At 33.9% G+C, this 20,348-nt stretch overlaps 1 protein-coding gene across 1 annotated transcript in view; it reads right to left on the bottom strand.

Annotated features, from left to right (window-relative positions):
* Positions 1–20,348, bottom strand: part of LOC135685722 (uncharacterized) — a 46,118-nt gene that overhangs the window by 6,687 nt on the left and 19,083 nt on the right. Inside the window, exons 20-48 of the mRNA XM_065201768.2 lie at positions 19,747–19,841; positions 19,478–19,596; positions 19,179–19,217; positions 14,126–14,197; positions 13,337–13,402; positions 12,771–12,839; positions 11,948–12,010; positions 11,382–11,490; positions 10,925–10,988; positions 9,896–10,067; positions 9,507–9,650; positions 9,276–9,374; positions 8,703–8,883; positions 8,035–8,168; positions 7,591–7,665; positions 6,919–7,023; positions 6,312–6,413; positions 5,914–6,038; positions 5,223–5,284; positions 4,717–4,793; positions 4,332–4,448; positions 4,046–4,114; positions 3,326–3,441; positions 2,386–2,560; positions 2,095–2,148; positions 1,537–1,682; positions 960–1,079; positions 666–756; positions 42–128 (exon numbers count right to left, since the gene is read on the bottom strand). Coding sequence (XP_065057840.2) covers positions 42–128; positions 666–756; positions 960–1,079; positions 1,537–1,682; positions 2,095–2,148; positions 2,386–2,560; positions 3,326–3,441; positions 4,046–4,114; positions 4,332–4,448; positions 4,717–4,793; positions 5,223–5,284; positions 5,914–6,038; positions 6,312–6,413; positions 6,919–7,023; positions 7,591–7,665; positions 8,035–8,168; positions 8,703–8,883; positions 9,276–9,374; positions 9,507–9,650; positions 9,896–10,067; positions 10,925–10,988; positions 11,382–11,490; positions 11,948–12,010; positions 12,771–12,839; positions 13,337–13,402; positions 14,126–14,197; positions 19,179–19,217; positions 19,478–19,596; positions 19,747–19,841 — 2,947 coding nt within the window. The remainder of the gene's footprint in view (positions 1–41; positions 129–665; positions 757–959; positions 1,080–1,536; positions 1,683–2,094; positions 2,149–2,385; positions 2,561–3,325; positions 3,442–4,045; positions 4,115–4,331; positions 4,449–4,716; positions 4,794–5,222; positions 5,285–5,913; positions 6,039–6,311; positions 6,414–6,918; positions 7,024–7,590; positions 7,666–8,034; positions 8,169–8,702; positions 8,884–9,275; positions 9,375–9,506; positions 9,651–9,895; positions 10,068–10,924; positions 10,989–11,381; positions 11,491–11,947; positions 12,011–12,770; positions 12,840–13,336; positions 13,403–14,125; positions 14,198–19,178; positions 19,218–19,477; positions 19,597–19,746; positions 19,842–20,348) is intronic.

The raw sequence follows: 20,348 nt of genomic DNA, 5'->3' as shown, positions 1-20,348 counted from the left end.
ATATGGGAGATGCTTCAATCAATATAGGAAATAACTCTTACCTCACATGGAGCTGGACAAACACGACCAGTAAACTCGGGAAAATTGTTTGTTTGAAGTAGACGATCAAGGGCTTCTTTCCACTTGTTCTATCACAAATAGAAAACATCACCATTAGGTACATTTTGAAGCATGAGTATCACTCAAGGACTTTTCTATAGCCTTTTGCAATTTAACATACCGAAGTGTGGAGAACGAAAAACAAATAATATGGAGGAAACTTTCTTGAGAAATAAAACATAAATCAAATCAAAATATTTGGATATATCAATAAAATGAAAGAAACTCCTTTTTTCTAACAGGTGTAAACTTGGGGGCGAACCAGATAAATGAACGTACATCATCTCATTGTTGAAAGAGAATTGAAAACCTATACTGAGTTTCTAGTTTGAGCTGTAAACTTCAACTTGTTGTATCTAAACTAGAGCAAATATCTTAATAAATAAGGTACAAATTTTCCACTATGGCATACAAATCTACTTTGGTACACTTCACATACTTGATGATTGCATTAATGGTGAAACACGCAGTTGCGACATAGGACTGTTCTTTACACCAAAGCATGCATAGATCTACCGGGCATCGAGCACTATAGAACAGACCGGTTAAACAGTGATATTCATTACCTGGAAAACCAAATCATTCCATTTGGGGATAACATTGCCAAGCGGGCACCCAGTGTGAGACTGACAGAAAGGGACTCCACAATCCATACATCTGCAAGTACAGAATAATAGTATATTGAAGAATACATGGTTCAGGAAAAAATCAATAAACTGTCAAGGTTAAGATATTGTTTCCAGAACATAAATGTACGTCCTGTAAAATAGCTTTTATGACGTCATAGTCCCGGAAAGTTCCAATTTAAAGCAAGAATTATACAACATAATATATCGATGGATGTATCAACAATCACTTACCTGGCAGCTTGAACTTTCAGCTCCTTTTTCTTTTTTCTGCTATAAATCTCCTCCCAATCTTTGACTCTTTGTCCAGCTGGACGATACATGTTGGAACTTCTTTCATACTTGATGAATCCACTGAAAAAGGCTTTATGTTTAAGCAAACAGAATATTACCGTAATTCTATTTGAAAGAAACAACATCTTCCAGATAGGTTTTAGAGTGATGGGTAGCACAATGCGTGTTGAACACAAAAAGTGTCTTGTACAAGAAAAATTTGACTGCAGAATAAAGCATACTTATAAAAACAGCCTTGGTTTGCAATCATACATTATGCACCACGTCATCACATGATTCGATGCAACTCACTTGAACTAATTCAGAAATATTTATTAGATAATGAAAAGTTGCTTAAACGGTCACATTACTCGATTCAGCTAGAAGTTTCTAAGCAATTCATATTGAAGACGAAAGATAATGCAATAACTATGAATAAAATAGTTAAAAAATTCTATCTGTTGCATTCAATGACTGTCTAATAGATCCCCATCAGGGTTTTATTCAGCCTTGCAATAACAGACTGTGTTTGGCCTACCTCTGTTTATCAAGAACTTTGTTTATTATGTTTTCTTCGTGGACTTGGTTGCTTACTGTGTCCTCGATGTCAAGTAAATCATCCTTGGAATTTGGCTCATCATCAACCGGAACTGGCTTTGGAACTTCTTCGGTCTTTTCATGAACCTAGAAAAAGGAATTTAGATACTGATAAATACAGGTCATTACTGTACTGCCCCAGAACGATTTTACAGAAAACACCAAGCACTTATCTTTAAGGCTTCGAAGAAGATGTAATGGAGATGTCTTGTTACAATTGCAAATATCTCGCCTTTGATAAAGACTCCCTATTGGACTGCCATAAACTAAATAACATACAAAAACTAACATGAATACCAGATAATATGTAAGAAAATACTAACATAATATGTAGAGTATTTTCATTTCATACAATTCGACTCGGTTGAAAAGAAGATTTCAGGGCGAATACCAAATAATATGCTTGCAACTGTTTACAGAAGGTAAATGTAATCATGTCAATGTAGGAATTTTTTTATTGATTTATCAACAAACAAAGAAACAATGAAATTGAAGCTACCTCTTTCTGCTCTTTGAGTTGCTGTAATGCACGCCGATATTCATGGGGAAATACCTAAACGAAAAGATATGACCCATTCTAATAAAAGAAATTAATTGATAAATGAACAAAGTTTTGAAGTCAAAACTAAAACTAAAAAAGTAATAACATTTCTTTGCTTGCACAAGACTGAATACAAAGAGAGCAAATCTCAAAAAGATGATGATAAACTAAACTCTCCCTTTCGTTATCTTTTGCTTAATTGGTAAAAAAAGATTATTCAATTGATAATCAACGACAGCCCTGTCTTACCTTTACAAATAGACTTGTCACATGGCTCCAGTTTTCCAAAACATCCTTGGCAACAGCTGATTTCGTGTAAAAGTAATGCTCTTTAATGACATTGTACAGCTTTGTGACGTCATCATCATCTAGCGGATCCAGAGCGACTCTCTCTGTATTGCAAAAAGATGCAAATGTCTTTTTCCTAAAAGGAAACAGAAGGGTGAGAAGCTATGAGACTACACAAGTACACCATAAGCTCGGTTTGCTACGAATCAGGGGACCATTGCACTACTAAAGTTTTTGGAGCTGTTGGAGAAAAGACACGATTAATCAAAGGGCCCTGGGCTCGAAAACTCTTTCGGTACCTCCTGGTGGCTTTACGTTTATCTTTAAATTGCAAAGCTGATGACATTGAGCATGTACAATTACCCTTTTCTTTCTTTAATAGTTTATTATCACGTAATTTTCCAGCATTATATAAAACGAATTTGACTTTGAAATTGATATCAATAATTGTAAAGTTGAAAGGGGGGAATATCTTCCATTTTCTAAGCAGAGATCTTTCCTGAAGAGCTTTTTTGGTGAATATGTAGAAATGGCCTTAAAGGGCAGTGTTAACAAAAATTTGCTCTTATTTTTTTGGGGGGGAGGGGGGGGCAGCATTATGCAATCCTTTGGTACAAAGCTTTTTAGAACAACCTTCAACAATTTATCGATGTTTTATGGCGGTAATGCCAAGCATGGCCCACCCTAAACGCATTATTGCATCTAGAGGGGTTGCTCTGCAAGTCGGTCGTGACTGAAATTCTAAGCGCAAAAAGTTAAAGATGTGGTTAAGATTACTACAAATATGTTCATACATGCATTCACATTCAATATATCTGCATGGAAACCTTGAATAAGTCTACTACTTCAAAGTTTTTCATCACTCTGGACAAAGTCATAGCAGTAATGGTGTAAAACTTACCTATCAAGAACATAAGCAATACCGCCACTCATTCCGGCAGCAAAATTTCGTCCTGTTTCCCCAAGAATGACTGATAACCCTCCTGTCATGTATTCACAGCCATGGTCACCACATCCCTGAGCATAAAACAGCGAACTTAAGGTTTATTATGACGAAGGTTATCTAAAGTAAACTCTTTACTTTAGGCGTATTTCATTCCTACCTTGGTGAAATTGGCTTGCTACATCATATATGTTCTATATTCCCTCAAGGAACAGCATAACTGTGCTTCAAGATCTTTTTGCAATTCACATTTCTGAAAATATCACTACACTTTGGAATCTTTATATCAAAACAGGTCTCATAGCTGCATTTTTGATAGTGACTGTCTTCTATCAATAATAGCCAGCTCAACTTTAAAGGGCTAAAAAGACTCTTAAAGCTGAATTCTGGTTATTAGTGGCTACAAAATTGGCTAATGGAAAAAAATCTATTTACACAGATACAAAGATGATAAATTGGACATTTCAAATAAATCTTCCAAAAGGACCTTTCAAGAAATGTTTCAGTTTGTAGCTCTAAATAAATTAAAAGAGAGTTGCTTCCGTCTCAAAGATGCTTTACAATACGCAATATTAATAACACAATATACATTACTAACGCATATCTTAATGACTTTCAATGATATTTCAATGGGAAATGAAGCATAGTATATGTCATTGTTTTATCGTATCTGTTTACCTCAACAACTGCAATGGCACCTGAGTTTCTAACACAGAATCTTTCAGCTGCAATTCCTCTGAAAAATGCCTAGAAGGCAATTCAACGGTGATATTAAAACAATTCACTAAACACAGGCAACTGGATTCAAATTTCTTTCCAAAAGAGAAATTTAAATAAAAAGATTTACAAAATTTTGCGAAGATAATATCATAAACACCTATTTGGGCTAATAAGTAAGGCATATGTGATACGTAATGTTATGATGAAAGAAATAATATTTTGAAAGACATTAAATGATTCATACCTTCCCCGATGTTGCACCGTACAGACAAACATTGCCTACAATAATATTATCCTCAGCTTTGAAGCTTTCGTCGTGTTTCTTGCTAGGATAAATTATTATCTTGCCACCAGATAAGCCCTTTAAGACGAGAATGAAGGATTGCATCATAGAAATATCTTAGATTAAAAACATTGTAGCGTTTAAGAACAGCATCTACGTTTGGCGCTATATGCAAAGCATCTCAGGCTACACTAAAAAATCATCGCATTTCATATTCTTACAAATGAAACTTTAAGATAAGAGTTACTATCGATCGTTTTCAACTGTCTGTGCCGATATGATGTGAGAAATAAAGACGCAGAAATCAGCTAATCTAAAATAATCACAATTTACATGCGATACATACTTTACCAATATAGTCATTGGCATCTCCTTCAAGTTCCAAAGTGACACCAGGGGCCAAAAACGCTCCAAAACTCTGTCCTAGAAAAACCAATGTATTAAGAATTATTTTTAAATATAAAGACCGTAACTAATTGAAATATATTTTGTTGGTCATAAGGGACGTAGTTTCAAAGTGTTCATTCGTTATGCTTTTATTGACCAACGGTTCCTTCAGATAATTTCCAATCCACTTTTGAGCCGAATTAGTACAAGTTGAAAAATTCAAGAATTTATCACCAATTGAATATCAAGACACTTTAGACATTAAAGACTAATTTGAATTAAATCCTCGAATTATCACAAGATATTTTGTAATAGATAATAAGAGTAGACATCGATAATTTCATCATGTGATAACCATATTATACAATTTCATATCATATTTTTACACCCTTATTTTTTTCTTTTGATCGCAATATAGGTTACGCACGATCAATGCATTGGTGAAAAGAGGTTTATTACACCGACCTCCACATCCATTCAATTTTATGTGGATACTATCTTCAGGTAAACCATTTTCAAGATGGCGTCTAGAAAATAAAATGTAACGGTCTAGAGCTTTTCAAGATACATAGGCAAAATGGCCTTTAGAATGAAATTAAAATATATGAACAAAAGTTTAAAAAAGAGATGCTTATCCATAAAAATAGCTACAAAATACATAACAGTAAGAAGCATTGTGTTATAAATCTAAAAAAACAGAATGTCCATGAAGACCGGTACTTGGCCCTTAAAGGAAGAATATTCCAGTATTTTATAAGAAATTATTAGTGATGTAATAACAAAATTCAGTTGAAATGTGATGAAGAATTGAAATTAAGTATCAGTCAGAATTCCTATATTCCTTGAATAAAGAGCAGGAACGTCAAGGCCTTGAAAGTTCAAGTGAACCCTCAGAATATTCAGATCTTTTAGTTTGATGAATGTCCTTTTATTTACTTTTTCGTCTCTGATTTTTTCTCGTGATATGCAAAAAAAATATTTTTTCGATGCTTTAACTTAATTATCATGTGTTGAGCTAACATTGTTTTCTGAACCCAAATTTGCCATTCCTATTCATAAAGTTAAAAGAATACACAAATGCAACACGTGCATACTTAAATTTGTGTCCTAAAATCTCGGTATGGATGCTAGTAACAATCTAGTAATAGAGAGTTACCTGGATATTTCATAGCTGAGAGTTGATGCAAAGGTCCTATCAATATTCTCCACCTCCATTTCAAGTTTAACTTTCTCTAGCTTTCCATCGATTACATCTTGAGCCATTTGAATCAGTATCCAATCCTATAAAATTTTACATACGTATCATGATCAACATATAAAGAGTAAATGATATTTAAACAAACTAATGCCGTTTATGAAACGCATTCAGTTTATGTTGTACATCTGTGAATACATATTTTTCTGTTGTCAATATTTTTCTTATCAAAATGGTAACGATGATCAACAAGCTTGGATTTCAGCCAAGATATTCTTAAAACACTTCAACAAACTAAACAACTCATACATAAACTTTCTATTAAATGGCATATCAGCAACTAATGGATATTAAACTACCTTGCGCGAAGCTAAGTTAAAGTCTTGTTCCACAGTTCCTCCGATCTGTTTTACTGGACTGGATTGTTCTGGGTTTCTCAATATTGTGCCAAAATCCAAAAGCTGAGGAATAATGAAAAAATCAGTAATACTTTTATTAAAAATTTTACAAGCTCGATATAGCTTTATGAAAGTAAGAAGGCAAAATCCAATTTATAGCAGCTCGGGAGTGTACAGGTAGCCATCAACGCAAAATTTTCGAAGAGCCAGCAATGGGAGTTGAGGTTGAAGAGTATTATGTGAATATATCTGTGTCTCCAAGTTACTGGTTCCCACCAGAAGGGACTCTCCTCCCAAAAGCCTAAAATTTTGCACCTTATTCCTAAAAGATTCGATTGTGATGGAGCGTTCGACATACGAAGAACACACGCTTTTTATGAGAACAATGTAAGCAAATTTTAGAATAATCTACAAATAATTACGACAGATAATTTGACATAGGAAAACTGTTTCATCCAACAACAACAACAACAATTAAAAACTGGGAGAAATTAATGAAATGGTGTCATTAATATGTTCATTAAAACTATAAATAACAATTTACTATTATATAATACTAAATACATACGGCGGTCTTCTCGTTATATGCAGTATCCAATGGTTTCAAAAGATGTGACTGGCCAATAACTTCCTGCATGCTTCTGACTCCCATTTGAGACAAAAGCAAGCGTACCTGAGAACGAATTACGTCAAATTTACATAAGGCTGCAGATGAAAAGGAGATGGGTTAATCAAAGACTTCTGAATATTTTTCTCAATAATAACAACACAGGCTCGATAGGCCTTGTGGGTTTTTGTTTTACCAGGGTGAAAGTGGCAACAAGCTACTTCGTTTCCACGGGTTCCTTAAATTTTACTGAATAAAAATCCAATGTCCTATCTTAATTATTTTCTGTGGGGCAAAATTATCCAATAACGGGGAATGCAACACAAAGCGGGAGAAACCCTAGGAAGAAATTGATAGTATAAGGGGACGACGAAGAAGAGATTATATTGCTGCTCAGATGGTTGATATAGTGATAAAGTAGAATCTCGTAGGGTTTTACATTAAAATTTTTCTGTTTTTCAAATCATATTAACTACTGGATATCAACTGCTGCAACAAGTATTAAAATGTTCTATGCTGAAAATATCTACTGATCGATCAGTAGCCGCAATAACAAATCGTAGTATTTCCAACTATCGCGTGTCTTATAGAGCCAAAACAATTTAAGCTAACAACTTAGGCTATCAAGCTTACCTCTTCAGCAACCATGAAGAAATAATTGATTACGTATTCTGGTTTTCCGTCAAACTTTTCTCTTAAAACAGGATCCTGCAAAATTACAGAATAAAAATTACAGATTACAGCAATATTATTGTATATAATAAACAAAAAAAACAAGAAATAACTAAATAGGCTTTGATATATGTTGGCAAGCTCCAATAAAAGTATATTATGAGCAAGAAATAAAGAGTAAAGAAAATTATGTTGTTTGCTGAATTCATCAAATGGTCTTAGAACTAATGATCAAAGAATTTCAAGTAAATCATAGAGAAACCACGATTTTATAATTGCTGAATAGCTTGGACAAACTTCTTAAGCTACGCCTTCAAATTTCCAACAAACTTGCAGGTATATTATGACATAATGACGTAATTTTGCTATAGATAAAGTGACAAAAAAGTTTCCTTTTGGTTTTACCTGAGTTGCAACTCCTACTGGACATGTATTAAGATGGCATTTTCGCATCATCGTGCATCCAAGTGCAATCAAAGGGGCAGTGGAAAATCCAAACTCGTCAGCCCCCAGCAAGGCAGCCACGAGAACATCGCGACCTGGAAATAAATTGTCTATGATCCATGGTTTGCTAGGATAAATTGATCTGAGAAAACAGAAGGAGTTTCCTTGGTAATACTTTCTAGGTCGAACGATCTACAAGCATGGAATCAGAGTAATTTTTCTTTACAATTATAACACACGCGAGCAAAAACACACTTTAAATAAAACTAGACAACCATAGAACAGAATCCTATATAGCAGACACGTCCGAATAAATAACAAACGATTTTGTATCGAAATTTTTCTATAAAGATCGAAGCCTTGTTTAAGTAACCAATGGACACTTGTCGCCTCTTTACAGTAACAGTCTCTCTAGAGCGCCAGAAGTCCATTATAAGAAGGTTTTACGGTAATACAGTTCAATAGAGATTTCAGTGAGTTAGAATCCATTTGAAATTCCTCTTTTCTTCAGAAAGGTCCACTTTTTCAATGTGGCCCAGATGAAAGGAGTATGCTTAGTATAACTAACAAAGTAGGCTCCACCATTGCGTCATAAAATTTATTAGGGTACATAAAACGATTAAGCTCACCTGTCCTCATCTGTCCATCTGTTTGTAAAATAATCCTGTCTCTTAACTTATTTTGCACCAGCGTCTGATGAGTCTCTGAAAGACCAAGTTCCCATGGCAACCCTGCGTGCTTAACTCCAGTCCAACTGCTCGCTCCAGTCCCTCCATCGTGTCCAGATATGACAATGTGCTCTGCCAGCCCCTTTGTTATAAAAAAGTCAATAAAAAAATTAAAACACAATTTTATAGACTTCAATTCTCTGTTTGAATGTATTCAGTGGATCTTGTATTTAGATCATTTTTCTTGCTTCTAGAAATTACTTGAGAAAGTTTTGGAGGTTTTGATTCCAAAATAGACAAAGATGCACCGAATAAAAAGTTGAATTCCATAAGCATCTTTGTAACGGGCAAGATGTTTTAGCAAACAGTATTAGAACAATTATTAATTCAAAATTACACCTACATTTGCAAACCGCAATGGTTCACGATTCATGAAAATACCTTCTATGTTGGTTTCAATTTCAATCAGAGAAAAGGAGAGAGCCTAACGGAAATGTTGTTAAAAACATACTTTGGCCATACGTAATTACATACCTTGGCCACACCAGATGCAATAACCCCAACACCAACTTCTGAAACGAGCTTCACGCTTATCCTTGCGGTAGGGTTAGCGCACTTCAAATCATAAATAAGCTGAAATGAAACAAAATTTATAAAAAAATATATTTTACCACAAAAAGCATGACTAAGAAGTGCTTATAATAAATGTGCATTTATCAAACTTTACAAATGATGTGCTTGGTGAGATTTGATATAATCTCTTACCTGAGCAAGATCCTCGATGGAGTAGATATCATGATGCGGAGGAGGGCTAATTAAGCCAACACCAGGAACAGAATGCCTCGTTTTGGCGATCATTTCAGTGACTTTATGCCCTGGAAGCTCACCACCCTCACCAGGCTTTGCTCCCTGCAATAAGAAAATATGAAGACTGGCTTAGCTTTGTTGATCTTTTGAGATTCTTGAGAAAAGAAACAATGACATTAAAATAATGTGCGATATTGATCGGTAACTTTCCCTGGTTTTTACAGTTTTAATAATTTAAAACATTCAGGTAACCTAGAGGATGCCAAGATTAGAAGAAAAACAAAATAAAGCATAAAATGTTTTCTAAGTTTGCTCACTAACTCATACAAAGGAACATTCTTTAATACCTGTGCCATCTTAATCTGAAGATCATCTGCATTAGCTAAATATGCACTGGTAACTCCAAATCTACCAGAAGCAATTTGCTTGATAGAAGAACGCTTGCTGTTATTCAAATCGTAGACCTTGTAACGGGAAGGATCTTCACCTCCTTCTCCGCTGTTGCTCTTACCACCAATCCTGTATCATAAACAAAAACAAAAAGGCTAGAGTATTTGAACAATTTTTTTGCGGTACAGAATTTGAAAATGGCTTTGAAAGGAGCAAACATTTTACGACATACTAAAAGCTTTTTCGTCTGACACTCCTCAGAGCATAAAACCTCAGAATAGGTTCCGAAAAAACATGATGGAAAAATATATACCCAGTTTTTCTGATTGGCCTATTTCGAGCCACAACTGGGTATATATTTTTCCATCGTGTTTTTTCGGAACCTATTCTGACGTTTTATGCTCTGAGGAGTGTCAGACGAAAAAGCTGCTAGAGTATTTGGCGAAATAGGTATTGACGAAATGTAATTACTCGATTTCACTGAAAGGGGTATATCATTTTCCATAGAAGAAAACAGAATAGCACGCGGTTGTGGCTTACTCAGATTTTTAGGCCTTTTGTTTACCTAGACTGCAAAATTTGCAGATTTGAATTTTCCTACTTAAACAAATTATAACAACTGATACTGATTATAGGTGGTCAATTGTGTTCCAGGTATACTTTCTAAATCGTACTTGATACGGGAAAACGGTTTTTAACGAGGGGCGGTTCACTCTTGCCTAAAACAAAAGGTTTTCTGGGAATTCTCAGATAAAACAGTTAGATTTTCACAAAAGATGTACGAGATTTTCTTAGAGTGATTTTCCCCTTGGTTCTCAAAGTTCTAAGTGTTTGGTTCCAAAAAATTTTAAAGGCCAAGCTTCAGGGCCTTTTTTTATAGGGCAGAGTTAGCGAGAGACATGACAGTCAGATTAAGTTGTTTGCATTTGCTGTGTAGATTAAGAAATAAAGTAGAAGCTAAATCGAACTGTTGCATAAGGGAATACCTGTTCATAGCGATGGCCAACGTGGTGTGTGTCTCTTCGGAAATTGAACCGAAGCTCATAGCTCCTAAAAACGAATGTAAAATGGCATGTCTCTTCAATTGTCTTGTTTTAGTTACAATATCTGATAGGGTAAAAATAGCTTTTGGTTTGAGACATTGTTGACACGGAATAACAAGAAGCAAAATACTTTATGACTCATATTGTTCTATATTATAAGTTTTACTTTGATAATGTATACTACTTAAAACATGAGAGATCATTATTTGTAAACATGAACTCAAAAGAGTATTAGTATGTGTTTGTATCTGCTACTTGACATCCGAAGGTACTTTTTAGGACACTGAGGAGCTTTGCTAATCGAGCAGTGTCCTGATTCTTCCTCTGGACGTGACCACATCTCGTGAACTGTGGAAGTATTAGTCTGAGTTGGATTATCACAGAAAACAAAAATACTGACCTGTGCAAAAGCGTTTTACAATGCTTGCAGCATCTTCAACCTCTTCAAGTGGAACTGCCTCTTTACTATACCTAAAATCAAATTGCCCTCGCAGGGTACATGCCTCTATCTAAAAAGGAATGCCAAAAATATGGTAAATACTAACATATACATAAAAATAATAACACTAAATGGAATTATTACCAGCCCTTCTCTTTTAGAAAAAAACTTATGTACTCAAAGCTCTTGTACGATAAATTTAATTTTTCACCGAAGCTGTTAGTTCATTAAGAGCATCGTTGTTATTGATAAATAACGAAATAATTTATCTACAGCTATTACTTTCGTAGCAAGCTTTGCAAATTATGATGTATCACTCCCATAAATGAATCTGTGCTGGAATTAAAGCAAATACTACATAGCTTTTTATATGATCAAGCTTGCTAAGTGTTGATTCAAAATCAATATCCAATCAAGGCCATTGATCAGCATTTTGGGTAAAACTTTCAATTTTAGTTCCAACTAAGTGGGAATGGCTGGTACATAAATTAACTGCAAAAATAGAAGCAAAAAAGTAAGAAATTTACCGTTAGCATTGTCGACTTCACATATTTCTCATAGGCAATAGTGTTGTTGTTTCGAGTTGCATTCTGAAGAAATTTGAAATTGTTAAACAATTGATTCTTAAGTCAATGAATGTCTAAGATAAATCATTGCTTGCAAAATGCGGAAACGATTGGTGAGAAATGGAAAGAGAGATGAAGAAGACTGAGTAAGTACGGATTGAAGAAGAGGATTAATTAGAAGAAGGAGAACAGTAAGCAAACATGCAAACCCTTTTGGATGTCTCGCCTGGTATATATTTACCCTCCCTGGGTGGCCTAGCATTATTTTTTGAAACAGACTTTGAGATAATTGTGAATTGCATAACAGGGTTGTTATTAAAATTCATGCCCCCTTTGGTATCGTTATTGTACCGTAGTTTGTAGTAGTGTATTGTAAATTTCTGTGAGCATAAAGAGAGAAGAAAGAGACAGGAAAAGAAGAGAAAGTTAAAAAAGATGAAGAGGACCTTGAGAATAAAGTGAAAGAGAATGAAATGAAAGGGAAAATTGAAAAAGGAGAGTAGTGAAAAGAAAAAGGATGCAAAAATAAGAAAAATACAAAAGATTTTAAAAACAATGAAGGCATCGAGGAGATGCAAAACTTTCGAATTTTGCAATTTACCTATTTTTACATTTACAAATGAATATTTTGTTCAACAATGAAGACGTAGTGGGCATAATATGTTTCAAAAGACATTTACGTTAATTTAAGGCAAGTACATCTACAGTGAGTAGTGAGTCCAGGTACAATATCAATTCAGTATATTAAAAACTAAAAGGTTTAATACTTAAAAAATATATTTACTTGCAGATGGGCAATACTTCTTGGATCATTTACATGCATTTCTCCACCATCACGCCAATGATAATCTCCCTGAAAAATTGCAAAAACAGCTTTTTTGAAAACTTAGGGTGTATCCAAGCTTTACTTAGGCAAGCAAGTCATGCAAACGCCAATCGCACGCATACAGGTCGTAGGAAATAAGAAAGTCTTGGATATCACAAAAGCAGCAAATATAATTTGTATGACCACCCTTAAGCATAAGGAAGGCAATTTTTTGTATGGTTTTAAGTACATTTTGCAAATTATACCCTAAGCCCCGCCGCTTCTGCGGTCTCTAGGTCAGCGTGGTCTACGTTTAATGAAACTTGGACATTAAATCTATATTTTGATATGTAATAGATGTGTATTAGTATGTCGAAATTTTTAGATACACGTCAGTAACAATGTTTATTTTTCATGTACATAGTTGGTTTTTAAGCTTTGTTTTAGTCTATCAAAGTATATTTTAGAAACATTTGAAAGTAATATTGTAATGTTAAGCAAAAAAGGACTGTTCGTTTTAATGATGATGTCTTCAATTTACAAACCTTGTTATTCATGAGAAGATTGTCGCATTCGCGCTCAGAAAATGCCAGACGGTGTCGATCATGTGCCTGGGGAAAAAGAGAGAAGATAGAAAATGAAATTTAAAAAATAATGCAATTTTGAATAATAAATAGATATTTTTTTCCTATGAAACTCAATTCGGTTTCGTTAAAAAAACAATTTGGTTGCAAATAAATCTCACAACTTGGTTTTTTATAAATCTTATTGGCATCTTAAAGTCGTGAAATTCTAAGGTTTTTTACAATTTCAAGATATAGGTTATTTAAAGTACTTTAAGTCAACGAAGCCATTTTCGATCATCCATTAAGTGGTAGCATGACTTACCCTCCCTCCCCCAAAAAAGGACTAGCTAGCCCCCCGTCGAGAGCTATTCCATCTCAACACATGTTAGTCGGCACTTTCTGGGTTTCTCTACGGAACCTTTTGCTATTCTTTTTTGGCAAGGCAAAGGGGGAAAGCATTCTAACTTTGGGGGTATCAGAACCCTTTTTAGATACGTGCAATTCCCTTCTATATTATAGTTTGTAGCTTTGTACATCCTTCATAAATACTTATATTGGATATAAACATGACTTTTTTCTAGCACCACCCCTGGATATGCATACATCACCTTATGATCAAGGTTGAGGGCCGCGTTGTACAGAAATGACACGGGCCTACAGCTAAAATAGCAAGATAAAGTAACCTTTGCTCGCAAAGAAATAAATTGGAGTTTATTGATTTTTAATTATTAAAAAAATAAGATTTCAATCAGACGCTTATAATCTTACTTCTTGTGCAAGAATTTTGAAATTGGTGCCAGCTATTCTCGACGCTGTGCCAGTAAAGCATTTGTCCATCACCTAAAGATAGATAAAAATTGAAAATAAATTTGCCTTCTTACATTTTTCTTATTTTATTAGAGGTTTCTTTGGGGAAAAAGATTAGAACAACAAAGATAAGATAAGAAAAATTTTCAAAATGAGAGAAACTATAACTGGCTTGCAAATAAAAAGAGGATGCCACAAGCATAAGAATTAAATCTGAAGCATTAAAGTCGTTAAAATAAAACTTGGGAAAGTGGAAATTATCTTGGGTTTACTAAAGCAACTTTCAGTTCATCAAAATTTGAATACTGGTGTCTCACACTGAACATAAACATTGAAGAAACCCTTGGTCAGTTTTTCCGAACTTCTGAGAGGGTTTTAAAAAAAGACAGTTGACAGGTGCTGCTGGAAATATCGAACAGAATTTTAGGTAAAATATTCATTAGTTAGAGCTGATGGATAAAATAGTAGAAGAATGCAACAGAGATGCTGGTTAGGGCTAAATAAGTGAATAAGCCAAAATTTAATACAAAAATAGTTGATATAGAATTCCAAATAACTAACTGCTGAATCTAAAGACTAGGGCGGAGCTTGGTTAAAGATCAAAAAGCAAATAGAAGAGAAACTATATTCTAGGAAGAAATGTTCGGGATGAACTGAAGATCAGAGAAATGCTACTTAGTGCAGGGTTGGCGAATCAATCAAGTTACGTGATAAACAAATTTCAAATCAATTTGATGTCATAAACGTAACTATGTTGTTGCTATGATCACAACTGGCGTTTTAAAAAGAGAAAAAACGACGGTTGACCGTTCCTGAGTTTCACAGTTATTGAGATCGCAGGAGCTTTTCTTCGAGTTGGAGAATATCAGAAAAAATTGTGTTTTCACTGCAGACAAAGCTATAAACTTCATTAACAAACATGGCGAACATGCTAGAGATGTTTTTCTCGCAAGTAAGTAACAAATATCTGCTAAATTTCAGCATAAACTTTGTTTCATTGTTGGGCCTAACTTAGATATAAATGTGAAGTACCAAACTACACTTTTTTCTTGGATTTTACGAGAGTTTGAGAGAACAATAGTTCTTAATTTAAAACAACAAAATAAGTCAACTTCTTGGTAATTCTTTTGATTGTTTTCCATTCCAATGATCGATGAAAAATTTCTGAGAACACCGTCCTTGAGGATCACAGAGTTTAGAAAAATTTGATAAAGTTTGCTTGCCCTAAATGACTAGTTAACTGACATAGTTCCAAAAAAACTTTTATCTTGACAATTATCTAAAGACCTAACTTAAATAAAAAGGTGTTATAATATCATTGTTTCGGAAACGAAACAATGTTCAAATTGTTTCAAGTATTCAAATCTTTCGACGCTGTAAGGGCCCAAACTATCGATCGAAAAAACCATGCATAGAAACAAATGTTGGGCTTTCTAAAATATACAAATAATTTCTTTTAATTATAACTAAGCAACTGCTAGATCTAACAGTGATAATGAACTGAGAAAGAAAGAATAGGAAACAGAAAAATAGAAAGACTGTTATTTATAAGGGTTAAGTAGCGAATGAAAATCCAAACAGGCCTAACTTTATGACAGAAACATTAATCTTTTGTCAAATAAAAACTTTTGTATTTAATTATATTTCACATAATGTTGGGGCTTCTGTTTTAGTAAAGCATCTAAAATGACAATTTTTTTTCGTAGCCTAAACACTTCACCACTGAAGGAAAAACGGTGGAAGATCTTTTTGTACAGTTCAGCTACAAACTTGGTGAGTAACATCTTTAAATTTCATTATCATAGCAAGTTGTCACATCATTGAAAACTATCGATAAGCTTTCAAATATGTGAATGATAGATTCTTGTTTAACTGCTCAGATCTGTAATTTTAGGTCTGATTGTGGAATCGGTCGAGAAATTGCCGAATACTTTTATAAAATCAGTCAAGGAAGATATTGTAAATGAACTGCATAACTCAATGTTTCGAATTCAGGTAACTACATTTGTGCTACTTTTTGTATCTACAGTAACTACAGTTTTTATTAATTCAATTTTAAAACAGGGAATCTTCATTATATTTCATGCTTTAAACTTAGTTTTGATAAAAATAATCAACTCTTGATGCCTTTTATCAAAAGTAAAAAACTGGTAGGAATGATGGTAGGCCACTTATACGACTTAAGAAACTTTTTGCTTTGTATCAATTCAACATACTAGCTAATTCAACATATTATTAAAATACCTTATACTATAAACTAAAACTTATTTTGTTATCTTTTCCAAAAAGATTTCATATCTGGTCAGTTAGAAACATGAGATTGAATGAGCAAAGTTAATTAATTTCTGAAAGTTTCAGAGTAAAACATTTTTTATAGAAAAGATTTGAAAGTGAAAATTTAATTTGAAAGTTCAATGGATATACAGTAGCTTGGCACGACGAAATTTTTTACAATATCTTGAAATATATATTTATATAAAATAGATAAAAATTTGAGAAGTAGTGACTTTTCTGAAAAGTTGAATTTTTGATATTTCAGTTGAGTGAATCCATCGACCATTGCATTCAAATCTTGAACGCAGTACAGAGTCAGGTAACTTAAAAATTGTTATTCTTAGTATTAAAAATCTATCCAGTTATTTTACAACAGTAAAAAAAGGAAAAGAAAACTTTAATTACATGTCATTATTCATTAGATATATTATTTATCAATAATAGATGTTATTGTCAACATCATCAATTAATATCTGCTCATAGAACAGAAACTGAGATCTACTGCAATCAAAATCGTTTTGCAGCTGATTTTTAACCCTAAAAACTTTGCGAATTGAAATAATTAATATTACTCTATTTCAATTCATTAATTATTTATTAACGTCAATATTACATAAAACAAATTTATCAAGTTTGCTACCATATTTCGAAAATTAAAATAAAATGACACATGGTGTCTACTTCGTTTTAGAATCCAAATTTCATCGATGGTAATTTTTATGTATTTTTTTATTATAATCGTTATTTTAAACTAGTGAAATTTACTCTACAGCTTACAACAACAATTCAAAGTGAAGTCAGTTTGCTGAAAGCAAAGCTGAAACTTTTGCAGTCAACTTGGGAAAGCTGTTACTACGAATTTCAAAAAGTAAGAGAAAATGAACTCCCGTACTCTCTGTTATGTACTAGAAATCGCACCATGCTTTTGTTTTGGTTCTTGCTCAAAAACGTGTTATCAAAATAATTGTTTACTAAACCATTTAGATGTATTTGAAAAAAGACTTAAGTGCAAAAATATTCACGGCACTAAATTGATCACGGTTGGCCAGCATGGTCCCCCACTAATATTGTTGTTAGAAAATAATGATAGTGTATATCAAAGACATATGAAGGTATATATACGAATAAATGTTATCTCAATTCCAGAACTTCACAGAAGAAGGTGTTGCTGGTATTGACGAAATCACAGACGAGATGACGTCAACAATATACCTTAGCAACAAATTCCTGACCGTTGTTGATGCGCTGTTCTCGCGTATGCTGGAAGCACGCATTGACCAATTAGAAGGAAAGCGTGAAGATAACGAAATCAGTGATGCAGAGCTGTGTCCCCCTGTCCAAGAGTGTTGTAATGAAAACGATAAAGAGTCACCTGAAGCTCTTCTGGCTGGCGACTTGAACTTTATTGACAATGGTTTCGCCAGCATTAATGACATTAGTTTTTTTAATGTTGACTCATATGATATTTTGGGCGGCGTTCAACAAGAATGCCAGCCAGGAGAAAATGATGTTGCAATGGCAACGAATGACAACATAAGCAAAAGGGCTGAAGACTTTCTCTCAGAAGAAAGTATTAGCCAGAGGGAATCCAACGATATAATGGATTTTCTTATTAGTTGCTTAGAGAATACGCCTAGCACACCCATCACTCCAGATACGAGTGAAAATTCTTTGCTTGTTGTCGATAACAGTGACCAGTTACGCCCATTGCAAATAAAAAGCTCACAAAACAAAAATGAGCCTAAAATTGATAATAATATGACCGTAAATTACTGTCAAATAGAGTATGATAACAATGGCAACAGCCCAATGGTCAATGACAAAACTTCCCTGTTAAGGCCAAATCATAAGCGAACACCTTATGAAAACAAAACGGCAAAAGGGAAGAATAATGTCATGACATATGAAGAGCAAATGGGTTTTTACTTGAAACAACTCTACCCTAAAACAAAAGAGGAGGTTTTTCAAGCAGCATCAAGAGTTGCACAATATCTTCAACAGGAAGAGGTTTGGGCTAAGAAAATGTCAAGGAAGACAAAACTAGCTCATACACAGAAACCCTCTCGAAGATCAAAACTGGCTAGGCCAACAATGCCAGCTGATGTACAGATTTACATCAAACTGGGCATTTTGCCATGGGATGTTAAGAATAGGTCATGCTCCCCTGCAAATGACAGTCATTGCCAGTTTTCAATTCCCAGTGACATAAAAATGGCTGTTTTGAGACATAGGTCATGGTACCCCACTATGGAGGACAAACTCTATTGTTTCGAGAACCATTCAATCTACCTTTTTGATTTAGAGCTATTTGGATGCTGGGAATGCATCCGAAAGTATTATAACGACATTTACAAATGGGCTAATAAAATCGGACTTGTCTTGAGAAGAATTAGAATGTAAATATGATAAATTGCAATTAGATATTGAGTAGATTAATTGTAGATGATAAGTTGTAATTGATATAATAGATATATTTTATTTTGTAATAGTAGGATTTATATTATGAGATGTGTTAAACTGAATTCAAGCCTCTGTCTTATGCATCTTTTCATTTGTTGCATGTAGTGTTGATAAATGTAAAAATTGTTCAACAGTGGTCTCGCATAAACGAGATACGTCTTAATAGTCAGAAATAACAGGTTTTGCAAAAAAATTGCATGTGCATAAATAGCGTATAGCAATGAAAGCTAGAGACGACAGAAGACTTTGAAGTTAAATGCAAAATAGTAAAAAATCGTACCTCCTTTGCCAGCCCAACTGCTTCAAATATTTGGGATCCCTGCAACAAATTATGTCAAAATCGATTGAATATCTGCTAGCATAAGCTGAGGAGTTTTTCTTTAGCAAGCTGTTATTCCAGAAAGCTCGAGCAGGCAGAAAAATAACGCAATATATCAAAAACTTTTCGACAAAACTTCATCAGAGCATCAAACATCGGAAAATAACAAGGAAAGGTTTTAAAAAAATAAAGTAATAGATATAGTTGATGAATGCGTCAGGTTCTGTATTGGTTAAAGCATTTGACAAAAAAATATGCACCTTGTAACTATGAAGAGTGGATATTCCCATTTTGGCCATAACTTTCCGGATGCCTGTATGAGCTGCAGTTTTGTAGTTTTCGATTATTTGGTGATCTGTCAAAGGAGGCTCCATCAGACCTAAATAGAACCAAAAACATTTTACTTCATAACTCTAGACCAAGACAGGTTGTTGGGTAAACAAGATTCCAAAAAATTTCGATTCATATAAAATTCAATGGATGTTATGTACAGTGGAGAGTTTTCAGCCAAATTTTTTATAAACATTACCTTCCTCTCGAAGTTTGCTGAAAGTCTCAAAAACCAAGTAGGGGCAAACTGCATCCGCACCGTAGCCAAGAAGAAGACACATGTGGTGAATTTCCCTATAAAATTAATTAACAAGCCAGGATTCAATATTTTAACCCAGTTTAGGTTTACTTGTAAGTTGGCAATGTACCTTCCATATGTACAACAATAAAAATTGCAGATAGAAGACATTAAGTGACATAAGATGCCCACTTTTTTTGAAGGAGTCCCTGTCCACTAAAATTAGTAATGGTTTTCTTGACTTGTCATGTGAAAATGCAATAGTTACATTGAAAATGAGTAGGGTCCACATCTAAGAAATATTTATACAGTAATGTAAGCTTTAAATCAAGAGAGGAAAAGCAAAAATGAAGAAAAAGCTTAATGAAATAATAAAGAAACACCGAGAAAAGAAATTAGGGGTGGAATGGATTGACAGTATTCTCAGGCCCTTTCAGAATAAAGAGTGATTTTGGTTAAGTTTGGGACTTATGACACTGTAAAAATATTTAAAGTTCGTTAAAGGAATGTCTGACGGTTTCAGTGCTTCAGAAAATAATATTTTCTCTTGATAAAAAATGAGA

Source organism: Rhopilema esculentum, chromosome 15 (genome assembly GCF_057945365.1).
Source record: "Rhopilema esculentum isolate cy_ngs chromosome 15, ASM5794536v1, whole genome shotgun sequence".
Lineage (NCBI taxonomy): Eukaryota > Metazoa > Cnidaria > Scyphozoa > Rhizostomeae > Rhizostomatidae > Rhopilema > Rhopilema esculentum.
This window is presented reverse-complemented; position numbering and strand designations above follow the sequence as displayed.